Here is a 23,196-nt window from a genome sequence, read left to right as displayed (position 1 = left end):
TACACATGCAGCTGTGCAAAAAATGCTTTCTAGGGTCTAACTTCAACACACTTAAGGAGGTTTGTGATCTTGCTTTCTAATATACAAACCAAAGCTAAACATGTTTTTCATGTTTTCCAATCAAAGACTTATCTGGTTAAGTCTTCATTTATGTTTTTCATTTCCGTGACCTTCTTTGAGATGAGCACATTGTGAATATGCTGATGTGGCTAATCCTCTCAGGCGACTGACGAGCTCCTCTCTGACTCTCTCTGGCTGACTGCACTTTATATATGACAACTTCGAAAATAGACCATTCACTGATGGTGGACCGTATAATCCAGTACAACCCTATAGTGCAGAAAGTATAGTAATGATTAGCCTGATTGTATAGTTATGTTTGTGCCAACTAATTTATGCAAGACTTATGGTGTTTTAATAGAAAAGTAAGAAGTTGCAAAAGCAAAATCTCTTATGACACAATAATATGTTGGGAAAAATGTGTCTGCAAATACAGCCCTTAAGTTTGTGAACACAAAGTGTGCATCTTTTTATAGAGGTGTTGCCTTTTTTGCCTAAATCTGATGAGAGACATTTCGGTTGTGGGTTTTTTTTATTTTTTATTTCATAATCACAATTAAAACACTACTGGGAATGCTTATTAAAATAAAAAATATATATCATAGGGAACTGGCATAGGGAATTAATACAAAAATGTTTAAATATGAATTTTTAAAACACTTATCCTTGACAAAAAAAATAAAATTCCAGAACTGATTGCTTCTGAAGCACCTCCCCCTGACATCGCCTCTCGCATGGACCTCTTCTGCAAACACTGGTCACCAGTCATGGTGATAGCAGGGGGTGCTGGACCCTTAACGCCCACAGATCTGAGTGGAGCGGTGGGCTGATCATCCCTCTTCTGAAGGACCTCTGCTGCCATAAGTGTTTTAAAAATGCCTATTTAGACTTTTTTGTATTAATTATCAGGGCATATCTGTTTATGAAAGTGGGAAAATGTCAAGTTTCACCAGATATTTTTCACAATCTAAGTTCAAAGTGGCTGATAAGAAAACTCTAATGACCCAGCATTCTAGCAGCATTTAAACGCATCACTTACACACAAAACTTGGAGATGTGAAAGTCTCACATCTTATTTGTGCGTAAATGTGGTTTTTAAAAGTATGTGTAGTCAGTTTTAAGCTGTTGTATTTTTAAGTTGTGCATGTGTATTTTGGCGTTTTTATATTTTGTTACGCACAAGGTGTATTATATGAGTTACAAATCAAAAATTACACACACAAATCAGATGGAACTATTTTCTTTCCATAAAACTTGCCCTCGGATTATTGGTTGTGTTCGAGTCGGATGCAGTTTTGTTAAGAAATCCATGTTTGGCTTTTAGACCAGACATTTTTTGCAAATGGAAGAGGTTTCTCCAGCGTTTTACTCCATTAGCTTTATGTTTTTGAGAGGCGGGTTAGAGACCCAAACATAATCTGGCCTTGCTTGCCTGAAATGCTCAACTTTTTTTTTTTAATAATCATTGTTGTTCGTAGAACGGATGGTACATACCTAGAAATCTTAAACGGTGAGTAATAATTGCATGTTTTGTTTTAAACTGAATACTAAAATAAAACCCAACACGCAAAGGCATAATAATCACAATATCTAGAAATACGTCAAATAATGACTATAGGCCATCCAGCCTTCCAAAGCACCATTTCACCAAAATCAGAGATAGCAACACGCCAACTTACTTTTGCAACGACTTTTTCAACAAAATACGAAAGTAAATTCATGTTAGCAAATTAAGGGGTTGCATTTAGTAACATTTATCCGTTGTGCCGCTGGAAATTTTTCTCTTGCGGCGTTTTCCTTTTGTTTGACATACCAAAAGCATTGCTTGAAGATTTGGCACAAATAAAACTCCATATGATTGAGGCCTTTGCACATACTGAACATTTCAACACTTAATTAGATGTCAGTGAGAACTGGCTGATTTCAACTGATAATGACAAAAACAAATATCCTAGAACGACCATTTTACTCTATCTTTGTGTTTGTTTTTCTCTGACTTTCTTTTTCAAACAAACACTCGAGAAGTCTTCTTTGAAAATGACAGATGTGACAAACTATACCAGTCAAAGTTAAATAACTGTGTGATGTATTTTAACAGAAGAATAATTACACAGTAGCCTGGGGACAGAAATGTTTCTTGTAGTTTTTTCACACGTAATTTTCCCTGAGGCTTTTTAAGAAGCAAACAAGGTACAAAGATTTACAATCTGTTGTATCTATGGAGGTGTGAGAGGAAGTCTTAGCATGCCAGTGTTTTTTGCGGCTGTTTAGGGCTTTAATCTCAATCATTTTGGGGTCTAGTTACTCACACTTTCGATGTTAAAACATCTTTAAAGCACTTTCCTCTGAGTCCCAATTCTCATGCCCGTTGAAAGATTCTTGTTTGAGAGATTTGTTTACCTTTGCGCTCCACAGCTTGTACTTTCTGTTCTCTTATACTCTTGAGTGTTTGCTTCAAGTGATGAAACAAGTTATGCACCAAAAACAGCCCGCATACTTTTGTGCTGTACATTGGCTAGTCAGTTTTCCCCTTTGAGAGTTTTTCAGCATTAGACTTTCAGTAAATTTTGATTTGTTGCGAGTCTATTCAGTAAGTATTATAGTGGCCATTGTAGGTTTTTCTTTTAATAAGATAAATGTTTCATGTCTGTATCTCAACAGGATACTAAAGAAAAGCTCTTGTGTCAATTCCCCTTAACCCTCACTCTATCTTATGGGGTCCAGACGACCCTACTCTTACATTGACGCGTTGTTATTATAAAGGCGGACAAAGGTGGACAGGACTTCATGTCTGTCATTGGACATCAGTGAAGATCCAGTGAAGATCAAAAATCATTAAAAAAAAAAATGTTCAGCACAGCATCTTGTGGGGTCCAGATGACCCCACTCCAGGCGTCAATGTGCCTAGGATAGCGGAAGGGTTAATGGTGCTTATAACTGTACATTATTGAAACAGATACACAGAGAATACAAAAAAGATCCATGTCTGTGTGTTCTTGTACTGAGATAAAGCCATTTTCCTGACTCTGTTGTTGTACAGTCATTAACAAATGTCAATTACTTACGTGATGTATTTTACAAAAGTAAAGAAATGAAGAACCCACAATTTTCCTGTTTTTAAAAGACAAAAAACACAAAAAGCTAAAGCATTGTGTACATATCAATATAGATTGATTTATTTCCAATCAACCAGTGTTAAACGTGTGCTATTTTCAGCTGAAGTAATTTTGAACCCCAACATCCTTACCAATTACCACTTTGTACAAAATAAACAAAGCAGAACACTCTTCAAAAACTTTGTGTAAAAAAAAAAAAAAAACACCATTGCTGCATGCATCTTACCCCTTTGCCCATCAGGCCGTTGTTGAATGGCAAGCCAATGAACTGGAATGCAGCCTCCTGGATGAAGTAGGGGTTGAGGATTCTCATGTCAGATGCTTCTCGAGGCACATATTGAGCCACCGACTTCCAAAAGCCCTCCATGCCTCTCTGTGTTGAGAAAAAGGGAAGACAAACAGAAAACCGCGCGTTATTCATTTTTTTAGTATTGATGTTACGTACCTGCATATCTATTAGTAACATAGCACAGAACCTGACTCCTCTCATGGGAACGACTATAACTAAAGACACATCAAAGTGGAGCTATCCTTTCTATCGTGATATAAAACACAGAAGCCAGCCAGGAGCCAGACCCCTTCCTCCACTCATTAGGGAAATGACTTTCTTGGCCTTTAATGGATGAAGTACGGTTGTGGGGCTCGCAGGCCATCTGCAATTATGACCCGTCAGTGTGGAACTCAGACTGTGAGGAGTGCAGCTAGCCTGCTGACATGAGAAGATGCAACAACACAGGCGCCCTTCTACAGCCATGGTGAAGAAGATGCATTTGCACGAGCGGACGATAAATCACTGACGTTACTTTATGGAGCAGACCTGTCAGTCCCCAGTCAATGATAAGAGGAACTGGCTGAAGCAGCCCCATGAGCCTAAGCAGAACAACGTTGGTATTGGAAATGGACGAATGCACTTTAGCAATAAACAGATCTGAACAACAAATACATTACTTTTCTATAAAATATTTATCAAAATACTGACTAAGTCATAGTTATATCAACATGATATAGCATTACTAAATAGTAACTGCAGTTCTCCATTATAATAGTGTAGTTTACCTTTTGTGACTTTGGACTTTTTATAGTGCAATTTTGCATGCTAACTGTCCTGATTGGTTCATTGAGTTCTGTATCATGATTGGCTGTTAACTATTGTCAATCAATTTCCTATGTTGCATGTCTCCTATAGCCTACACTACAGAATGCATTCAGCTAACAAATATGATTTTATTTCCTTTCTGTAGTAGACTTACTTTCTAAAGAGTTTTGAACATTGAGAGTATATAAACAAAAAAGAGAGTAAAACTGTCGGAGAAAGGTGCATAACGTGTGCAGCGAGGGCTTAAAAACATCTATAATAATTATTCAAAAATGAAGTTGACTCTTTCGTGGATTTTGTCTGTCAAAATATTTTTTATCCAGAGATAAATGAGTGAGCCCTGTGAATTATTCTAATAGGATTCAAAAAGAAAGCTGATTCACTGTGGCGACCGCTGATGAGATGTGCTGAAAGATGAACAACCATTCTACAGCAGCAATTATTGTATTAAAAACTGATTTTCAAAATCGGATTCAGAGAGCTTGAAATTTTAGCTAAAACATGCAAAGTACAAATTGGTACAGAAAAAGAAACTTTTCTTGTGTTAGATGGTAAAACAGTGCTACAACTATGGGAAAAATTGTCATTCAGAGCTTAATGATAATGCCGCTAAAGCTAGCTTTTGTTGTGGCTAATAAATGGACTTGATTCACATATTTCACATTTTGCTCCATGAAACGGATTCTGAAATGCCTCCTCACAGAATAAACCATCTTTGTGTATCAAACCAGGGATCAAGTCCAGCTTAAATTTGATCAATAGGCGTACAACTTTAAAGTTTATCTCCCTCCTCTCTCTGATTGGTCAAGCAGCTCTATAAGCTGAAGGGACTCTTTTTTGGGTCAGTTCATTCAGTTTTGCTCCCGTTTCAAAATTCCTTTTTGAGTTGGGAGTTACTGGTTACGTTCTTAGAGTACTTGCTCAAATGAGACAGCCAACTTGTCTGACTAGTTTGTGGCTCGTTTCCAATTACTTTGTTTATCCCAGAGCTTCTTCCATGTTGCATTGGTATCCTTTTTGGTTGCAACTTGCAACCAACAACCAAAGTCTAACATCTAAGAGAAAGTAGATCGGTGCAGTCAGCTTGGTGCACATGGAGTAAGAGTTCTGTAGGTCTTTATGTGATTTGGCTGTTGAAAGCCATCCCAAAAACTATCCTGGTTCTGTAAATGGATTCTCTTTTACATCTTTGTATCATTTATTCAGAGGAGATTAAAATAAAGGAGGAGCGTCACTGCGAAAAAATACTTCAATTGATTTAATTTCTCTTCTGGCGTTCACAATTTGACTCAATTTTCAATTTAACACCATAAATAAATAACTATACATAAATAACTCTTTCAGATTTTCTTTCAAAAATACATTTTAATCAGCTATGAAAAGATATTTTCAAAACAATTAATTTAAACTGTACAGATGGGGAACTTTTTTTTAAATAAAATACTTTTTTACATTAAAAACTAAAACAAAAAATCTGTTTTAAATTGTTGAAAAATTCTAAAATCATAAGTTTTGAAATTTGACTAAATCAAATCAAATATTTTTAAGTTTAGATATTTAGTACAATTATACTTGAACTAACACAACTCAACAGTATATTCGTCCACAGTAACACGGCAACCTAGAAAAGGGAAAAATTTAGCTTGAACACATTTAATAAACAAAAAAACAGTAAAGTAAACAAACACTTGTGGTTAAAAAATGGCACCAAAACGGAAATGTTTCAAACCACTCTCACCTCAGGGTGTAACTAGAAAGTTAATTATTTAATAATTACCATTTGTCACTACAAAAACTAATTAGGCATGGCAGCAAAGCACCAAAATAAGGCAAGACACTTGTATTATGCAACTTGATTGAAATTTAAAATAAAAAAATATAATTGTATATTATATAATGACAAATGAAAGCTATAAGTGAAAAAAAGATTAGATTTTTACTAATCCAACAGCACAGCAACTTTTCCCCAATGTAAAGTAGAACAAACAGTATAATCAGCACAGGATGGATCTGCCTCACAGACTGCTTCTCATTGGTCAGCCATTCTCTTGGCACAAAGGCAAATCGGATCAACATATGTGAATGGGAATCACCTGTTCAAATAGCTGAGCACCCACCCTGCAACCTTTATGACAGAAATGCATGACTCCCAGTGTGTGGTTGCGTGCGTGAGTGTTAGCCAAGGCAGCAGCAACAAGTCTGCAGGCTTTTGTGGATCGCGGCGGCTCTTTTTTTTTTTTTTTTAAACGTGAGCTCAGCTCTGAGCCTTCAGCATGCTGCAACAGGAACAGCAGCTCATCTCTCCTGTCAACACAGTTTGTGTTTGCCAGGAATCTATTTAGCGGTGCCGTTTGGATGTGAGCGTCTGAATGCAACGAATAAAGAGAGCTGCATTTTTTTGTTTTTTCTGGGAAGGGGAGAAGCATGTGACAAACACGCCTCTCACTTTTACAGAGCAATGACCTAACATGCGCACAGACACAAATGTCACAGGGTGGGGATCTTTCTGAAAGATCTAAAGACAAAAAAAGAGGTTTTGAGAAATGTAAAGGGAATTAGTTTGTAATAATTTGGGGCTGTCGGAAGGGCGGGTGCTATTTGAGGAATGTTGTACTTGATCATGATGAGGCTCAACTCAACTCAAATGGTGGGGAAATAAGCTCCTGGATTAGCTTTGAACTTCAAAAAGTTGAGGCAATATTTTATTCCTATCATAATATAGACAGCATAGCAAATGTTTGTTATCTGAGGATCCAGAGTAAATAAATTAAGTGTTTAGCCTCATCCTGTGCTGTTTTAAAGTCTTTTAGGTTTTCCTTTTCAATCTTTAGAAAATGTAACTATTGTGTAATTAAGGTTACATATCAAATCTGCCATTTGGTTGAAGATAAATTGTGGTAGATGTATTATTTGAGCACATACAGACAGTAGCTAAAACACTTGTTTACTAAAGGATTCACTCAACCATGACAACAGATGTTCTTCTCTACTCCTGTACCCGCTTACAAGTTTAAAAATTATGGGGATGGGTTATTAAGAAAAATATTTATGTAAGGGCTGGTCCCAAAAAACTCCTGTTGCGTAAATTGCATAAATGACTTGCTATCAAAGCTATTGGTAAAATGAACAGACTTTTACAAGCATGATGAAGTCCAAAGTGTGCTTTATCGTGGCTTCAGGAAAGCTACAGCTTACTCATTACTACCAAGACTTTGAGTTTCTTTGATCAACAAAATACAATGCCAGTCTCTGCTTAGTCATGATGACCAAGTCTAAGTATTGTAACATGGACCTTGACCCAATAGTGCTTCAGTTTTCACTTCATTTTCCTTAGGTAGCTAACAAATAAACCCCACCAATGACAATTGGTGTTTTTGAACACCCATGAAGAAAATTGACTATTTGCCATTTTTTATATCTTTTTGTGTCAGATACAAAGACAAAAACCTTTAAGGATGCTTGTGGTCTGTGATATCCCAGAGGACGCTAAATGACTGACTATAGGCATTATTTTGTCCAGAAAACATTCAGTGACCACAATTCGCCAAGTCATCAGTAGACACCAACGGCAGCTCTGAGTTCCAAGAGTTCAGCAAAATAATGCAAAAGTTAGGATAAAAAGTTCTTGACAGTACATAGAAAGTTGTAAAACATTACCTGCGATAGACAAAATCTTTAATTTTTACAACTATAGATAAGGTTGTAAAAACTCCTAACAACATACTTTATAAACTTTTCTCAGACAGACATTAATATTTAAAAACCCTTTCTCTCATTTAAACTTTTAAAGTTCAAACATACGTAGAAAAATAAATTCAATATCTTAGATGGAGCCAAAGATCTGTTCGCGATTTATGATTTAAGGACATTTGGAAAGTTGAACTCATTCTGTTCTGCTGACATAGCAGGGAGGAGATTGATTGACACTGGTCTACAGCCAATCAGGATGCAAACACAATCCACTGTAGAAAAAACAAACAAAAATAAATAAATAAAGTGTGCAAAATTGCCCTAAAAAATCCACAAAATCACAGATAAACCATGGAATAACACGACCACTGCTTACTCATTGGCTTCTATTGTCAAACAGGACAAGGCTCTAATTCTTCATTACATCTCTCCGTTTGGGTTGTTTTAATTATCAATTTAGATGTCTCTTTATGGAGAAAATATATCATAGTACTAATAGAGTTATAGGACAATTCTGCAGTTCCAACAGAACGCTTCTAAGAATACGGACAACATTTAGCGTAGTGAAATAAACAAATTCAAATATTAATTCCAGGTTGTTCCTCTTGAAACCATCTGCCCCACTTAAACCATCGCGTTCACACTAGCTTTCCAGGAACACTTCAAACCAAACAAATTTTTCATGGTGTTCAACTAGAGTGGTGGAGCAACTCACTGTTTTATTTCTGTTTCGAAGAAATTTTAGCTTGTTCAGCAAAGATCATTAGCTGGGAGACAGCTTTACAAGTGTAAGATTTATTTTTTTATTGCTTGTTCAAGATTTTTTTTGTCTCATTTGTATTTGTTTATTTATAAACATGAAGCTCTAATTAGACTCTACTTTAAATCAAACAGTAAAATGTAAGGTATAGCAATTTGTCCAAAAATTAGCTTTCAGAAGTGTATTTACTTTCCTTTTATATGCTCCTACATACAGTGTCAATAAATACTCAAATCTATATAAAACCTGAATTTAAGTGAATAATATTTGCTCAACTCTTAACAAGATCCACAAAAATGGAACAAAAATGTCTTTTGGAGTTGTCAACAACAGAAGAATTGTGGGTGATTTGTCTTTGTTTCTATGACTTTCACAGCTGCAGAAAAATCACAGCTATAGAAAGCATGTCATAAAAGGGAGCTTAAAGCAAAGGATTACATACAGACAATTGCTTGTGGCAAGAAGATTCTACTGGAAGCGGGCAGATCAAACAGATGGAAAAAAAACCCTCACGTGAACAGAACAAAAGTAGAAGAAAAACAGAGCAAACAAAAGAAATGTTCCAACACTTGTAAATGTCTTAATGTTTGCTGGACTGGGAATAGACATGATGCCATGCATTGGCTTTTATTTTTCTTGATTAAAGTGAAAAAAAGCACAAATAAAATGCACCTCCCTGAACCAACATAAAAAGACTAAAAAATAATTAACTTTTAAAAATGGCACAGTTTGAAACAACTTTTGTAGCTTTTTGTGGTGGAGACGTCACATGAGGCTCGAAGCAAAAGTTAACACTAATTTCTAATCAGTCCATCACAGCAGCATATTGACATGGTCAAGACGACCTGCTCCAGTTCTAACTGAGCACCAGAATAGAGAAGAAATGTGATTTAAGGGAATTTGAATGGATTGTTGGTGCCAGACAGGCTGGTTTGAGTATTTCAGACTGTTGATCTACTGGGATTCTCACCTACAACCACCTCTAAGGTTTACAGAGAAACTATGCAGTGAGCAGCAATGCTGAGAGTGGAAATGTCTTGTTGATGCCAGAGGAGAATGGCCAGACTGGTTCAAGCTGATAGAAAGACAACAGTATCTTAAATATCCACTGGTTACAACAGAGGTCTTCAGAAGAGCATCTCTGATACAACACGTCCAACCTTGCGTCAGATGGACTGCAGCAGCAGAAGAACACACCGGCACCACTTATGTCAGATAAGAACAGAAAACTGAGGCTACGATGGGATGGTAGGATCAGAATTTGGCAACGTGATAGCATGGATGGAAAAATTATGCCTTGAATCAACAGTTCAGGCTGCTGCTGCTGGTGTAATTATGTGGATGATTTTTTTTGGTCAAATTTTGGGCCCCTTAGTACCAACTGAGCATGGTTACAACGGCACAGCCTACCTGAGTACTGTTTCTGACCATGTCTATCCCTTTATGATCATAGTGGACCATCTTCTGATGCTACTTCCAGCAGGATAACATGTCATAAAGCTGGAATCATCTCAAACTGGTTTCTTGAACATGACACTGGACTCAAATGAATCCACAGTCACCAGACCTCAACCCAATAGATCACCTTTGGGATGTGGTGGAACGGGAGATCGACATCATGGATGTGCAGCCAACAAATCTGTAACAACTGTGAGATGCTATCATGCCAATATGGACCAAACTCTCTGAGGAATGTTTCCAGTACCTTGTTGAATCTATGCCACCGAGGATTAAGGGAGTTCTGAAGGCAAAAGGAAATCTATTCTGGTACTGGCAAGGTGTTCCGGTGAGTGCATGACTATGTCTATAGCTTCTGTTGGACTCGCAGGATCAATTCTAGCAACAGTGAATGGGGACAAACGGACAGACTGGAGAGTTGCTATAGATTTCACATATGCTGTTTAATGTATGTGGTTTTAAGCCCCTTCCTCTGCACCACAAACAAACTTGAGGTTTCTAATGATTCTTAAGTAGCAAACCACAACCACCCAGTTACCAGTCAGGTAATGACCCGACCTCTAGTTTTCTCAACCATAATCTCAGAACATGTCTGCATTAGGGGCAGATGTACCTTCTTACTTGTTAAGGAGCCGTCATTCAGTTTGGCTCATTTCAGGCCCTTCAGTGCAGTAAAATATCGAGTAAGGATGTGGTTGTGTTTGATGTTTATGGAGTGGATTACTAAAATGGGATGAACTGGATTCCAGAGGCTTACTTAAAGCATTTTTAGAGTTTTGTTTATTTGTGTTTGTCACAGTAAAGGTTGTCTGGGGAATTTTGTTGGGTCTTTTGAGTTTACAAGATGCTAAATCTCACCATATGTGTACCTGGCTTAGCAGGCATCAAAAGATTACGTTCACACGCATTTATCTCCGGGGTGATAATTGTGTTAAAAATAATTAATGACTGTGGTTCTTTAACTCCGGCTTTTATAATAAATACAGTATTTTCAAGTCTTTGTGATAGTGGTTATTTGATTTATTGTTTTGGTGCAAATATACAGATCACTGGTGTTGACATTTATGAAAAAATGCTCTATGTTTTTTACTGCAAATAAACAACTTCAAAGTATGGAGATACACCTGCTAACTTTCAGCATCTCAGGACATCTCCCGATGTTTTTATGTGGCTTTAGTTGGTTTGAGTAATCACAGTCTGTAAACCCTAATCAGGCACAGTTCTTCGAGCAATCAGTCATCATAAAAAAAGATGCTAAAACCGGTCTGCTTGTGTCCTAATCCAGGTCTTTGCAAAACCAGTGAAGACTAAAAGCTGAGTAGCATTTCCTCAGCTTTACACGCGAAAGAACTACTGATGTCCAACAATAACACTAATCCATCCCTCCAGTGACCTGTCGTCAAATGCTTAAGTCCTCCTTAAAAGCACATAAAAACAAGATGACGACGACTACAAACATCAAAGCACAAGTGTAAAAAGAAACCCAGTTTATGTTTTGAAGTGGACAGAGCAGGAAAAAAAAAAGAAAGAAAGTTTTGTAACACAACCCTCGTGGTAATTAGTGACATCCGGATACAGAGCGTTCAAAATCCAAGTTTACGCGTTTGTAAATATTTATAGATGCATGTATGCATGCTGCTTAGGGCTGCTCCACAGATCCATTTGATTTTCCTGAGCCGTATAGCCGCCAACATTTAATTTCATAATAAACTTCTGGGAGGGAAAATAATGACAGATCTATAAACTGCAGAAAATGGACAGTAGACACAAAATAACGCAAAAAAAAGTTTGATTATAGTAGCAGAAGAATTACACATTTGACTTTTTAATACTCCTTTCATAATCCTTGGACACAATCTACTGTACATGGAATTGTCAGAGATTTGAGCCTTTGCAACATTTCCATTGAAAAAGGACCATTTCTCAAATTGTCTACACCAATCATTTATCTTTCTGGCCTGCAGCGACCGAGGAAAGCTTCAGTAAACAAACAGTCGAGAGAGAACACCGACTCTCTCCCTTCAAACCATGTGTTTACCCCCAGCTGTATATCCTTCACTGGTTGTTTAAAAATAACCTCACATATGCAAACAACTGCAATGCATGAGCATTAGCTCTGTGTGTGCGCCATGAATGGAGGCGAAATTGAAATTTGACACAGGAAAACCAGATCGCACTGGCGATGAAAATCATATTTGAGGCCATTTGTGAAGAGCGTAGCAATAAATCAGGCTGCTGCTTGTTTGGGGTCAAACTTTAAAATCTTAAGAGAGTGTAATCATAAACTGCAAACACAGTTAAGCTTGAAGTTGCTTGATACAAAATAATTAATGCCGGACTTGAGTGGAGTACAATTCAGGAAAAACGTTTATAAATCTAAAGTTCTCCCTACAACGTTCAACAACTGTTGAAAAAATATTTCGTCAATCACTTAAAGAAAAGCATCTTGAATTTGCTTGGTTAAAAGCAACTTGTAAATGAGATACAGTTCCAGTGCTTAATGTTCTGATTATTAAAAAAATGTATTTTACAATTTTATTTTTGTATAAGGTGTATACATATTCAGATAAAGTTTTTAAAAAACAAATGAAATATTGTTTCGGGTACTTTCTTGTGATATATTGTGATACATATTGTATCATTGTGACACCTGTATCGCGATACGAACCGTTTCGCCAGACTCTTGCCAATACACACCCTTACAACTTGAGTTCAGTGTCTTGCCCAAGGACACTTGGACACATGGGCGAACAAGGCGGGAAACAAACCTGCAATATGCTGATCAGTGGTCAACCGTTGCCCCACAACTGCCCACCACAGAACTCCAGTTTGCTGCAAGCGTAAAGTCTCACACGGGAAAAAACAGATGGGAGATTTTTGGTTTTTTTTCTTAAAAAAAAAAAAAATCTGGGCTTCAACTACAGATATTTAAAGGTCTAAAAGAATTTTCTTTAAGTGGAAAAGAAAAAAAAAGATTTGTCCTAAAAACAAAAATTTGGATACACAACTCCCAAAAGCCTTTCATTGTGCAGAGTTTGCCCAATTAGCATTTCAAAGCTGATCGGCCGCACTGATTGCTGGAAAGTTCTATTGGCTGATCACCAGCCCCAATCAAAGGCTTCATTTAATGCCACTTAGGAGGCGAGTGTGCACACTGTGGATGTGCTCTGCTATTGGAGTTGCCTAGAGGCTGAGGCACAGTGTGCACAACATAGGCATGCATCAATCGGACTAGTCAACGATGAGTGTCAAAATTATTAAACATCTTTATGACTCGTTATATATTGATGATATGTATATCTTGTAATTACCTAATACCAACTTCATGTATTTCTACATAAAAAGGAATTTGATCTAAAAATAAAAAAATAGATTTTTTTCCCCAGCTGAGCAGTACTCGCTCCTCAACAAGGTGGATAAACCCTCGGCCACTCCTAAAAACTGTGTGGTCCTGGATTTGCAAAGACCAAACACTCCAATCTGTCTCACATGTCTGTACTGTGTCCTGACTGACGGAAACATGGAAGAGACCGATCAGTGGATCATCGTTAGGCCGGTATGAACAGAGTAAACACTGATGATGAGTGTCAATCATTCCTTTCCTTCAACATCTGCCCTCACACTGTTACTAGGACCACCGCAACACAGATCTCAATATCAGCTCTACGAAGCCATTGCCCGTTAAAATTCTGTAATTAGCCTTGTCTGCATAAGAAACTGATTTCCTTCAAGATTGCAAACCGATGAAGAAAATGATGGACTTATGGGTATGGAATGCGGTGAACGCCTGAAAAGATCCAGTAGCTTATACCGGAGGAAAAAACATCCAATGAGTGTAAGGGAAGGGGGTTGGGGGCTGCCAACGGTATGAGCCAAATATAAATGACTGGAAAATATGACCATCTGCCAATTTAATCTCAACTGCAAAAAATCAATTGCTTGTTTAAGTGTTTAATGAGTTCTTCTGGCACCAGAACACTCTTCTGGATGTGTTTATGTCCTTCAATTATGTCTGCCACACTTAAAGTTTCAATATTTAAAAACAGCTTAATTCATTTCATACGAATATCATTAAATGGTGTTCATATATATATATATATTAAAAAAAGCAGCTCAGATGGTGTTTACTTAAGCAATTTAAGGGATTGGACTTGAGGGGTGTTTTCTCTTTTCTTCCATTAAATGTAACTCCACTTGTTCTTTGGTGAGCAAACAACCCGTGATTATTAAGCAATGAGAAACATTCTTCTCCCCTCAACAGTTCAAAGGAAGCTGAGTAAGACGCCAGAGGCCAGATCAATTATCTCAAACAGCTATTTCCACTGTCCTTCCCCTCTGACACGCCAGAAAAATCTGGGCCCTATCAAATACTGAAGGGGCCATCGGCTTGCCAAGCAAGCCATTTTCCCTCCATTTGACTTACCTTCCAAAGCCCACTTTCTTTTTCCAAGCCATTATCCCTTTGTCCTATTTCTTTTTAACTTTTTTTCTCTCCTTTAATCCAAATTCGTATAATTACTTGATCTCAGCTCGCTTTTCTGCGCCCTGCCTATCCGCCGTGATAACTGCATTGGCCTCTCCTTTACTGCTTTAATCCTGATTTCTCCCTCATTTCTACCCATTTGACAAAAGTCACCTTGTAATAATTCCAGACACGGCTGTTTTCTGAAACTCTGATATTATATTTAATACCTGAAAGCTAAGGAGCACCTAGTATTTGAGCCAGCAAAGTGGAATTTGGCAGTTTGGTCCGCAAAACATTGAGCTCTTATTGTCACTGCTGTTAAAGGAACAAGTCAAATTAAAATTGATCACATTAACATTCTGATATATGCAATATCAACTATTTTTATCCAACCTTTTTCTATTAAGACTCTGAAGCTGAGGTTATACTTTCCTCAAAAATACATCTATTTCATTTGATGACTAAATGAAAAACCCCTCCAGGCAGAAGGTCACGTAACACAACGTTCTCAATGCGTTTCACTGGAGCCAGTTCTTATAACCAAACAAACCCAGGAACTGTTCAAAACAAATGACACCCACTTGTTAATGTCCCCACCAGAACCAGAAAAACTTTTTTTTACATTCCACACACACGGAGAGTCCTCACAGAACCCACTTCTCTGTCAAACCTGACGTATAAAACACTAACTGCACAAACCCAAAACTTTCAGTTGTTTATGTCAATGATTTAACAATCATTTCAGTGTTAACATAAGATTAACCAGTTCCAAAGAATTCATGGATAATTTAATGATTTTATAAGTTATTCATGACACAAAAAGATATTAGGCTAAGCGTAAAGTTAAGAATTATTATTGAACATAAATTAATTTAATAAATGTACTAAAGTTGCCATAGTAAAGCCAATGCACATGTTCAGAAATGAAGAATGATGAAGACAGTAGAGACTGATTGACACCTACAATGAAAATACTAACGACAATGAACACAAAAATTATTAAAGCCTCATATTTCACTTTTTAAAACATCTCAGTTGGGGCACAAAGGATGATCATAAAGTGAGGTATTATTGAGAGATGTAAGAAGTTCTCTATAATGTTTTCAGGTATTTCAGCTATAGTAGTGCATAAAGTACCCACAACAAATACAGATGATTTCTGCATTATCTTATAATCACTTGATAAAAATAGTCTGGATTTTCCTGGGATGTTTGTACTGCAAGTAAAGAACGCTTCTGCTATTTTCTACAAGAAGAGGGGATTTTTCATGGTAAAAATAATGGTAAACAAATCAGGAGACCAACAAAAGAGACAAAAGTACATAGTTTGCATGTTTAAACAGTGAAAAGAATTCAGTTTAACTTCTTACCACCTTCTCTTTGTAGACCATCTGTTTAAGCCATTTGAAGTCCAGTGGTTTGAAAGCAGAAAAGACAAAAAGCGAGTTATCTTCGTAGTTTTCAGGTTTCTGGATGGCTCCCTCTGGATAAGTAATCCTCATAGTGGTTTTGGATCCAACATCTTTGCTGTAACCTTTAACTGGAGCTTCATTAAGTCTGCAAGCAAGGAAAAAACAACATTTATAAACTTCTGTTATTTTTTTTAAGTTAATATAGGATTGTGGGGAACATTCAAAAGAAGATCATTGCTTTACAAATGACTTTATATCTCTACTGGATGGCCTTCTTCTTTGTTAATATACCTATTATCTTTCTGGAAACCTTAGTTGCATTTATTACCACTTATCAGCATGGCAAATGATTAGGCAAAAAGGAAAAAACCTAACTTTAAGGTGCATTCACGAACGCGGCCAGCTCCAGTGTTAATCAATGGAGGCAGGCTCTGTGGTGAATTGAAGCCCTGCGGCACGTTTTGAGTGACTGGTGCGGCGCAAAGGTCTGGCATCAGCTCGATTTGAGTGTTGAGGTGCGAATTGGGCAGCACGGCCTAAATGTAAATACCTGAAGTTTGACAGGTCGCTGCGTCGCATCTGCCAATCAGGAACTAAGTTTTGGGCACGGGACGTTTTCAGTGACTCGATCAGCGGGTAGAATATTAGTCCGAAGCAAGCGTTTTTGTCCAGAACTTTCATTTTTTTCCTTTACCCATTTGAGCTGCAGGTTCTCAGAGCTAGTTTTGGGTGAAGGCGGGATACACTCTGGACAGATTGGCGGCTTTCGCTCCAGCAGCGAAGCTCATTCGCTCGATATGCCGGCAGACAGCGAGACGCTGCGGGGACTGCCAGCTCAGGTCTCATTGAGACATTGAAAGGGAAAAGGTCTCCTTTTATTCCCCCCCTCAGATTGATACGAAACAGTGAGTCTTCAAGCTCAGCCACAGAAGCAGACAGACACAGCGCCCTGTGCGGGAAAATCTTTGAATAATAATCATACCCAAACATGGAGACATGATTACTGATGTTTTTGTAAAACTCTTCATTAACATTGTATTCCTCAACATTGTATTTGTCTCCTATGCATTTTAAGTGATATATGCACAGACAGAGCTGATGCAGCAGCGGCATCAGGAACACATTTTTTGACAGGCGGTGAGCAGCAAATTCGCCACGTGGCGAAAAAGGGGCGGAGCACACAAATTTATCAAGTGAATCGGGCTTGGTGTGAAAGCACCTTTAAGCTATGTACACACAAAACTCTGAATCGTGCATTCAAGTGACAACTTCCATTGAAAAGTTTGTGTAAATGTGTAAATTCTTGTCTTGGCCTTCAGCATTTAAAGCTCTTACGTTCGTGCGTCGCTGCGCAAGTTTTTAAGTCAGTTTTTGGTCAATACAAATAAAACATGCAGCCATTGAACACCAGTGAAAGTTAAACCAGTTGAACTTGGACCAATCAGGGACTCGGATTTGGTAGTGATGTTTGGGTGGCGTCGTTTTAACAATACCCAAATGAAGAATTTAGAGCAGAACTGAAGACAAGGTAGAGAAGAAAAAAAAACACAAACATTGTCTTCTGGCTGGGGCGCACGATAATCTTTCTGATCTGTATCTCTGGACTTTGACCAAAGATTTAAAATATCTCACATAGATCTCTGAATTTAATGCAAATAGGTTAGAAGAGTGAAAAAGTCTCTCTTTCGGCAAAAAAATATTGAAAAAAAAAATGTGTATTGACTAAATACTTAAAGTATTTGTCAGAGTATAGTTTAATACTGCTGCAGATCTCGTATGGTCTTACCTTATCACAACGTCGTACTGATCTATACGAGAGCCCAGAGACTTGTTGGACAGGATTCCTCCATTGCCAACAATAATGCATCTTTTACAGCTGAGGCTGGGATGAAGTACAAGAGACAGTTAGTTTAATTTGACCAGACTTCATAACGGCACATGAAGGAGACTTGGAATACCTGTCTAAATGCTCTCCAAGTCCGTAACTCTTTGTTTCTCTAAGGATGCTGTCGATTAATTTCTCTGCAGGGACAGAGAAAAGAAAAGAACACAATAAGATGCCATGAAGACAAAAAGTTGTTGCCCCGAATTAAATAAAAAAATAAATAAAAAAATATTTAAATTACAAAATCCATACAGAGAAAATCAATTTTAATACAGCATTGCTGGTCATTGTTTCTTAAATAATTGGACTTGACACTTGACTACACTTCTTAATTTCACAATAAAAATGTAAACAATAACAAGGGCCAGTCACTTAAGCACAAGAGTTTGGAGATTTCTCTGTAAATAAATGAGAAGGCCAAAGACCTTTTATTGGATGTTTGTGGTTTTCCAGGCTTAAGGCGACACTACATCACACATCAGCGTGACTGTGTTAATGACATTACTAAAAGGCTCCAGGAATTCTTCCATAAACCACAGTCAGTAAACACAATCCATCGGGTCATTTGCAGATGCCAAGTGAGACTGTCATTTATGGGGAAGCCATATCTTACCATGGCATAAAAGTGCTATCCAGTTCTTTAGACTAAGACTTGTTGAAATTGGACTGTTTCAGAGTGGAATATGTGGAGGAGTCTATAATGTGGCTTTTTTTTTCAAATTTTATTTTTTTCCCCAAGAATGCATATAATATTCAGGCTAAATGTCTACTATTGTACATTCTTGCTTTTTTGTTTAACAGAAGGAAGAAGAAAAAAAACCAAAAACAAATCGTACGCACAAATAAAAATAATAATAAAAGTAAACAAAACTAAAGAAAGCCCTTAAAGAGGGGGTGGGGGGTGGGTCATTGACATTCATATAAATTCTTGATAAAATATAAAAAACATACAGTCCAAAGATTGATTTACAAAACAGTTGACCAAGTTGATTTTACATAGTTAATCCATTTTAACGATATTTTAAGGAATGATTCTGACCGTACTTGAATTGTGACTGTGGCATTTATGATCATAAAAATGTAAATTATAAGTATAATTTCCAAGTCGATGAAGGTTCTATTTCATCCAGGGAATGCATTGTAGCCGAGTCATGGCACCAGGACTTTAAGTGAAGATTCTATAAGTCAACTTCAAGACAAATGTCCAACAAGCTAATGTGAGAAAAAAAACCAAAACACAATAAATGGGCTGCACTTTTATTTAGAAAATATTAGTGTGTAAAGAACTTTCACACATCTTATGACTTTTGAGCCACAACCATGTCTTTGAAACCATGTCTTTTTTCTTAAAAAGAGAAGCCCTCCAATGCACAATCAGTTTTCAAAGGCAGGGATCTGTGATATTAACTGGAAGTGTATGAAGTCATTTTTGTGCAACCATACTGTAAACAAAAGTCACAATACTGGGTCCAAAATTTGCTAAGTTGCAAACAAAATGTAAAGTTTTAAGAATAAAAATGGATAGAATATAGACCTATCAGCATTAACCCTTTTGTCTATGATTGGCTGTTTGGTGTGGCACATTTATTATGCTAAACTGAAACTTATGAATCCAAAATCAAAGACGGAGAAAGTGAAATGAGAGATATTTATGTTGCAAAAACAAATATATTTTCTGAAAGCAAATATTTAAAAGTTTTATTCATAAAACTTCAAATTTTGTTTGCATTTTAGAAAATTTTGATTTCAATACTGGGAATTATGTTTGCAATATGGCGGCACAAAAATGACTATATTGCAGCATGGGTTCCTAAAGTTTGGATAGCTTGCATGTTTTGGACAATAAAAGGAATACCAACATTAGCGCCAGAAGCATTTGATTTAAATTTATTTTTCAAATTTCTATTCAAAATTCTTTAGGTTTACTTACAGTGATTTAAAATACTGAAAGGTGGAAACTGATCAAATTGGTTCAAAGAACGATTTACTATTTTCATTCATTCAGGGTTCACCCTGGACAGGTCGCCAGTCTGTCACAGGGCCTCAATCACACACACGTTCACTCTCACATTCACACCTAGGGGCAATTCAGAGTCACCAATTAACCTATGAAGCATGTTTTTGGACGGTGGGAGGAAGCCGGAGTCCCCGGTGAAAACCCACGCATGCACGGGGAGAACATGCAAACTCCACACAGAAAGATCCCCAGTTGATGTTTCTGTTTCAGATCCCCCAGCCAGGAATTGAACCGGGGCCTTCTTGCCGTGAGCCAAGAGCGCTAACCACTGCTCCACCGTGCCGCCCAATTTACTATTTTCAAAACTTAAAAAAAAATAAAATAAAACAATAAAGAATAGAGGAATCAATATAAATCTTTCACAAATGATCAATTCTGCCCCACCTCTCTAAAGTAAAAATGATTAATGAATTGAAAAATTTGATTCAATTGCTTTTTTTTGCCCTAGTCATGTGATCTAAACATCTAACGAATTGGCTCTTTTCATTTCAGTATTTTTTTAGCTATTCATTACATTCAAATATTTCAAAATTTCCTGGGGTGGGGGTTATAAAAATATCTCGTCTGTGATGAAATCACATAACGGACTCCAACAAACTCAAAACAACACGGAAAAGTATTAATCCAAGTGGTATCCAGCAAGGAGAGGAGAGCACATCTCTCCGTTTATCCAGTTGTAGATAAGGAATACCTGATATTAACCCTCAGAACAGCTACTGACGAAAATAGGGGTGGAGAGACTGGAAGGAGAAGGAAAAGTCATAAAACTGGGAGGAGTTGGCATGAAAAGTTCAGAATGGTATGTGTGTGCATGTAGGAACTATCCCATAAAACCACTCAGGGAAGAATGCAAATTTTAAACAAATACATTCTCTGAGGTAGTGTGGGTGGAGCGGGGCAATGTGGAGCTCGTCTCCTTGCATTCACCGTCTGATTTCAGGGTGAGAAAGGAGGATGTTTAGTCATAGCGCGCATACCTGCTGTGTGCTTTAGGACATTCTGCTGGGGTCATGCTTCCAACATTAGATCGTTTATTCAATTCCGCTCATCCTGGATATCTTTAGACCTGTCAGCCTTGCAATTCATGTTCACAACACCCAAGGACCAGGTCTAAGTACAGCCGCATTCTTTGATCAAGACATCCAAAATGGATACGTCAGATTTATCGGGAATAAAATGTAACTTGAGATGTCAATTCTTGAAATGATCCAACTTTTTTCTAAATACGATCACCACGTCTAAAGACAGGAGTAACAGTCGGGGCAGGAGGAATAGTTTAGACTGGCTCCTTACAGCTGTTTGCTTCAGGTTATTCATTAGGCCCATTTGCCAAGGTGATTGAGCAGCAACATCTCACAGAGAGGCTGGCGAAGCCACAACTTAGTATTTGGATGTGGTGTCGATGTCTGGTGTCAAGCATCACCCCGAGCAGCGTAAACACAACTTTGAGGACCACACCTGGATCCAAGCTGTGAATTCCAAGTGAAGAATTACAGAGGCCGGCGCTCGCTTCCAGGGGACGATGTAGAAGCTAATTGTTCTAAGCACAAGGTAAACATTTCAGACAAGTATGTCTCATGGTGGAGCCAAAGACGAATAGCTGTAGGTCCAGACATTATTCTAGCGGGAAACTTTTGCAATGGCAAAATTCTAAGAGTAATGCAGAGAAACTGCAGGAGGTGTCACACTACATATAAACAAATGTATGTTACTGGAAAAGTCGCTGCTCAAACCAAAGGTCTCCAACCCTTTTCAGGCCATGGACTGGTTTAATATCAGGCAGGTTTATACGAGGCTGAAGTTGGCGTTGATTTTTTTAGCTTGTGGTTTTCCTTAACATTTCAGGGCAAAATTAATCTTCATCATGTGTAAAATATCTGCAGACAGTTTCAGCTTTCCTTGTACACAAGATTTCGTCTGGGACCCAATAAAATGTGGTATAGATTTTGCCCTCACTGTTAAAATGGAAACTAAAACCTGTATGCTAACTTCAGCCTCATCTGACTAAATGAGCAAAACAAAAAGATACAACCGTCACAAAATAAAATAATAAATGTAAATCCACTGTGTTTGTAACTTTATTAGCAGTGTCCTCGTAATATTTTAGAGTAAATTACTGCAGATCATCCAGAGCAAGCTTGATGTGTGGGAACAACTGTCGCAATAAATCCATATTCTAAGGTAAAGACTTGGATTTTTCTTAGAAGTCAAAGGGTCTTTTGTTTCCTCACACTCTTTTCTACGCAAAGAAACTTTCCAAAGACATTTGTTGATGCTAATTTTACTAGCTTGAAAAAAATGTTTCAAAGTAGTAGTCAGAGCAGCCAGCTGGGGAAACGTCTTAACCATTGACTGTCCATGATAATTGGACCAATAAGTGTGACGTCGCCCATAGAAAATTGTCTACTACCAGCTCCAACGACATGAAGTTAATTCAGTCTCCATTTTTTCACAATATGGATGCTCAAATGTTGGAATGACAATATTGTCTTGTCCAAGTCAGTCTGAGTTATTGCTCCAATGGCAACCACTCTCACCAATCAGGAGTGAGCTTGTCGGTAGTTCACATCCCTACCACTTAAAAGCAGGTTAGAAGGGATCTGTCAATCCCATGTTAGGAACGTTCGCCATATTAAGGTACCTGATTGGTCAATTTATAAATAAAATAACTTGTGCTACAGCAAAAATATATTAAAACAAATGTAAAGGACTAGCAAGAACATGTTAAACAGGTATCAGAGCACGAATGATCATTCTGACGAACACATCACACTGGGTCATCCCATAAGGCGCCGCCATATTGGCAGGAATCTGGCCTGAGGAATTGAATTTTCTGACTGGCGCGGTGAATGAGACTAACCATGACTGATAACTGTTGAGTCCCAGATTGTTCAAATAGATGCAGAAAATACAAAGATAAAATATTTCCCCATTATTTACGGGGGTTAGGAACTGGAGGAATCCGCAAATGCCCCCCATGGCCGAAGGATGTCCATCATCTAAAACACTCTGATCATGCTTTGTAAAACATTTATTAAAGAAAATTGGACTATTGCTCAACATAAAGAGTTTTTATTATTATTCAGAACAAAAGACTGTACAGCAGGCGCAGCGACAGTGTACTTTTTTCCAAATAGTTTTCTTATACAGTCAATGGTCTTGACTTATGTCAGTAGTGAGCCATAGAAAAATGAGGTGGGAAAAAATTGTAGTTTCAGAAAAATACAATTTTGTGCA

The 23,196-nt window shown here is 37.6% G+C and overlaps 1 protein-coding gene across 11 annotated transcripts in view; it reads right to left on the bottom strand.

The window, feature by feature from the left end:
- The window catches only part of st3gal3b (ST3 beta-galactoside alpha-2,3-sialyltransferase 3b), a 68,729-nt gene that overhangs the window by 8,117 nt on the left and 37,416 nt on the right, over positions 1–23,196 (bottom strand). For 10 of the 11 annotated variants that reach the window (XM_024273611.2, XM_024273610.2, XM_024273608.2 and 7 more), the window contains 4 exons: positions 18,016–18,079; positions 17,844–17,939; positions 16,016–16,202; positions 3,403–3,549 (listed from right to left, as the gene is read on the bottom strand). In XM_024273611.2, coding sequence (XP_024129379.1) covers positions 3,403–3,549; positions 16,016–16,202; positions 17,844–17,939; positions 18,016–18,079 — 494 coding nt within the window. The remainder of the gene's footprint in view (positions 1–3,402; positions 3,550–16,015; positions 16,203–17,843; positions 17,940–18,015; positions 18,080–23,196) is intronic. The other variant, XM_024273613.2, reaches the window with a different exon arrangement.

This window comes from Oryzias melastigma, linkage group LG17 (assembly GCF_002922805.2).
Source record: "Oryzias melastigma strain HK-1 linkage group LG17, ASM292280v2, whole genome shotgun sequence".
In the NCBI taxonomy this organism is placed as follows: Eukaryota; Metazoa; Chordata; class Actinopteri; order Beloniformes; family Adrianichthyidae; genus Oryzias; species Oryzias melastigma.
This window is presented reverse-complemented; position numbering and strand designations above follow the sequence as displayed.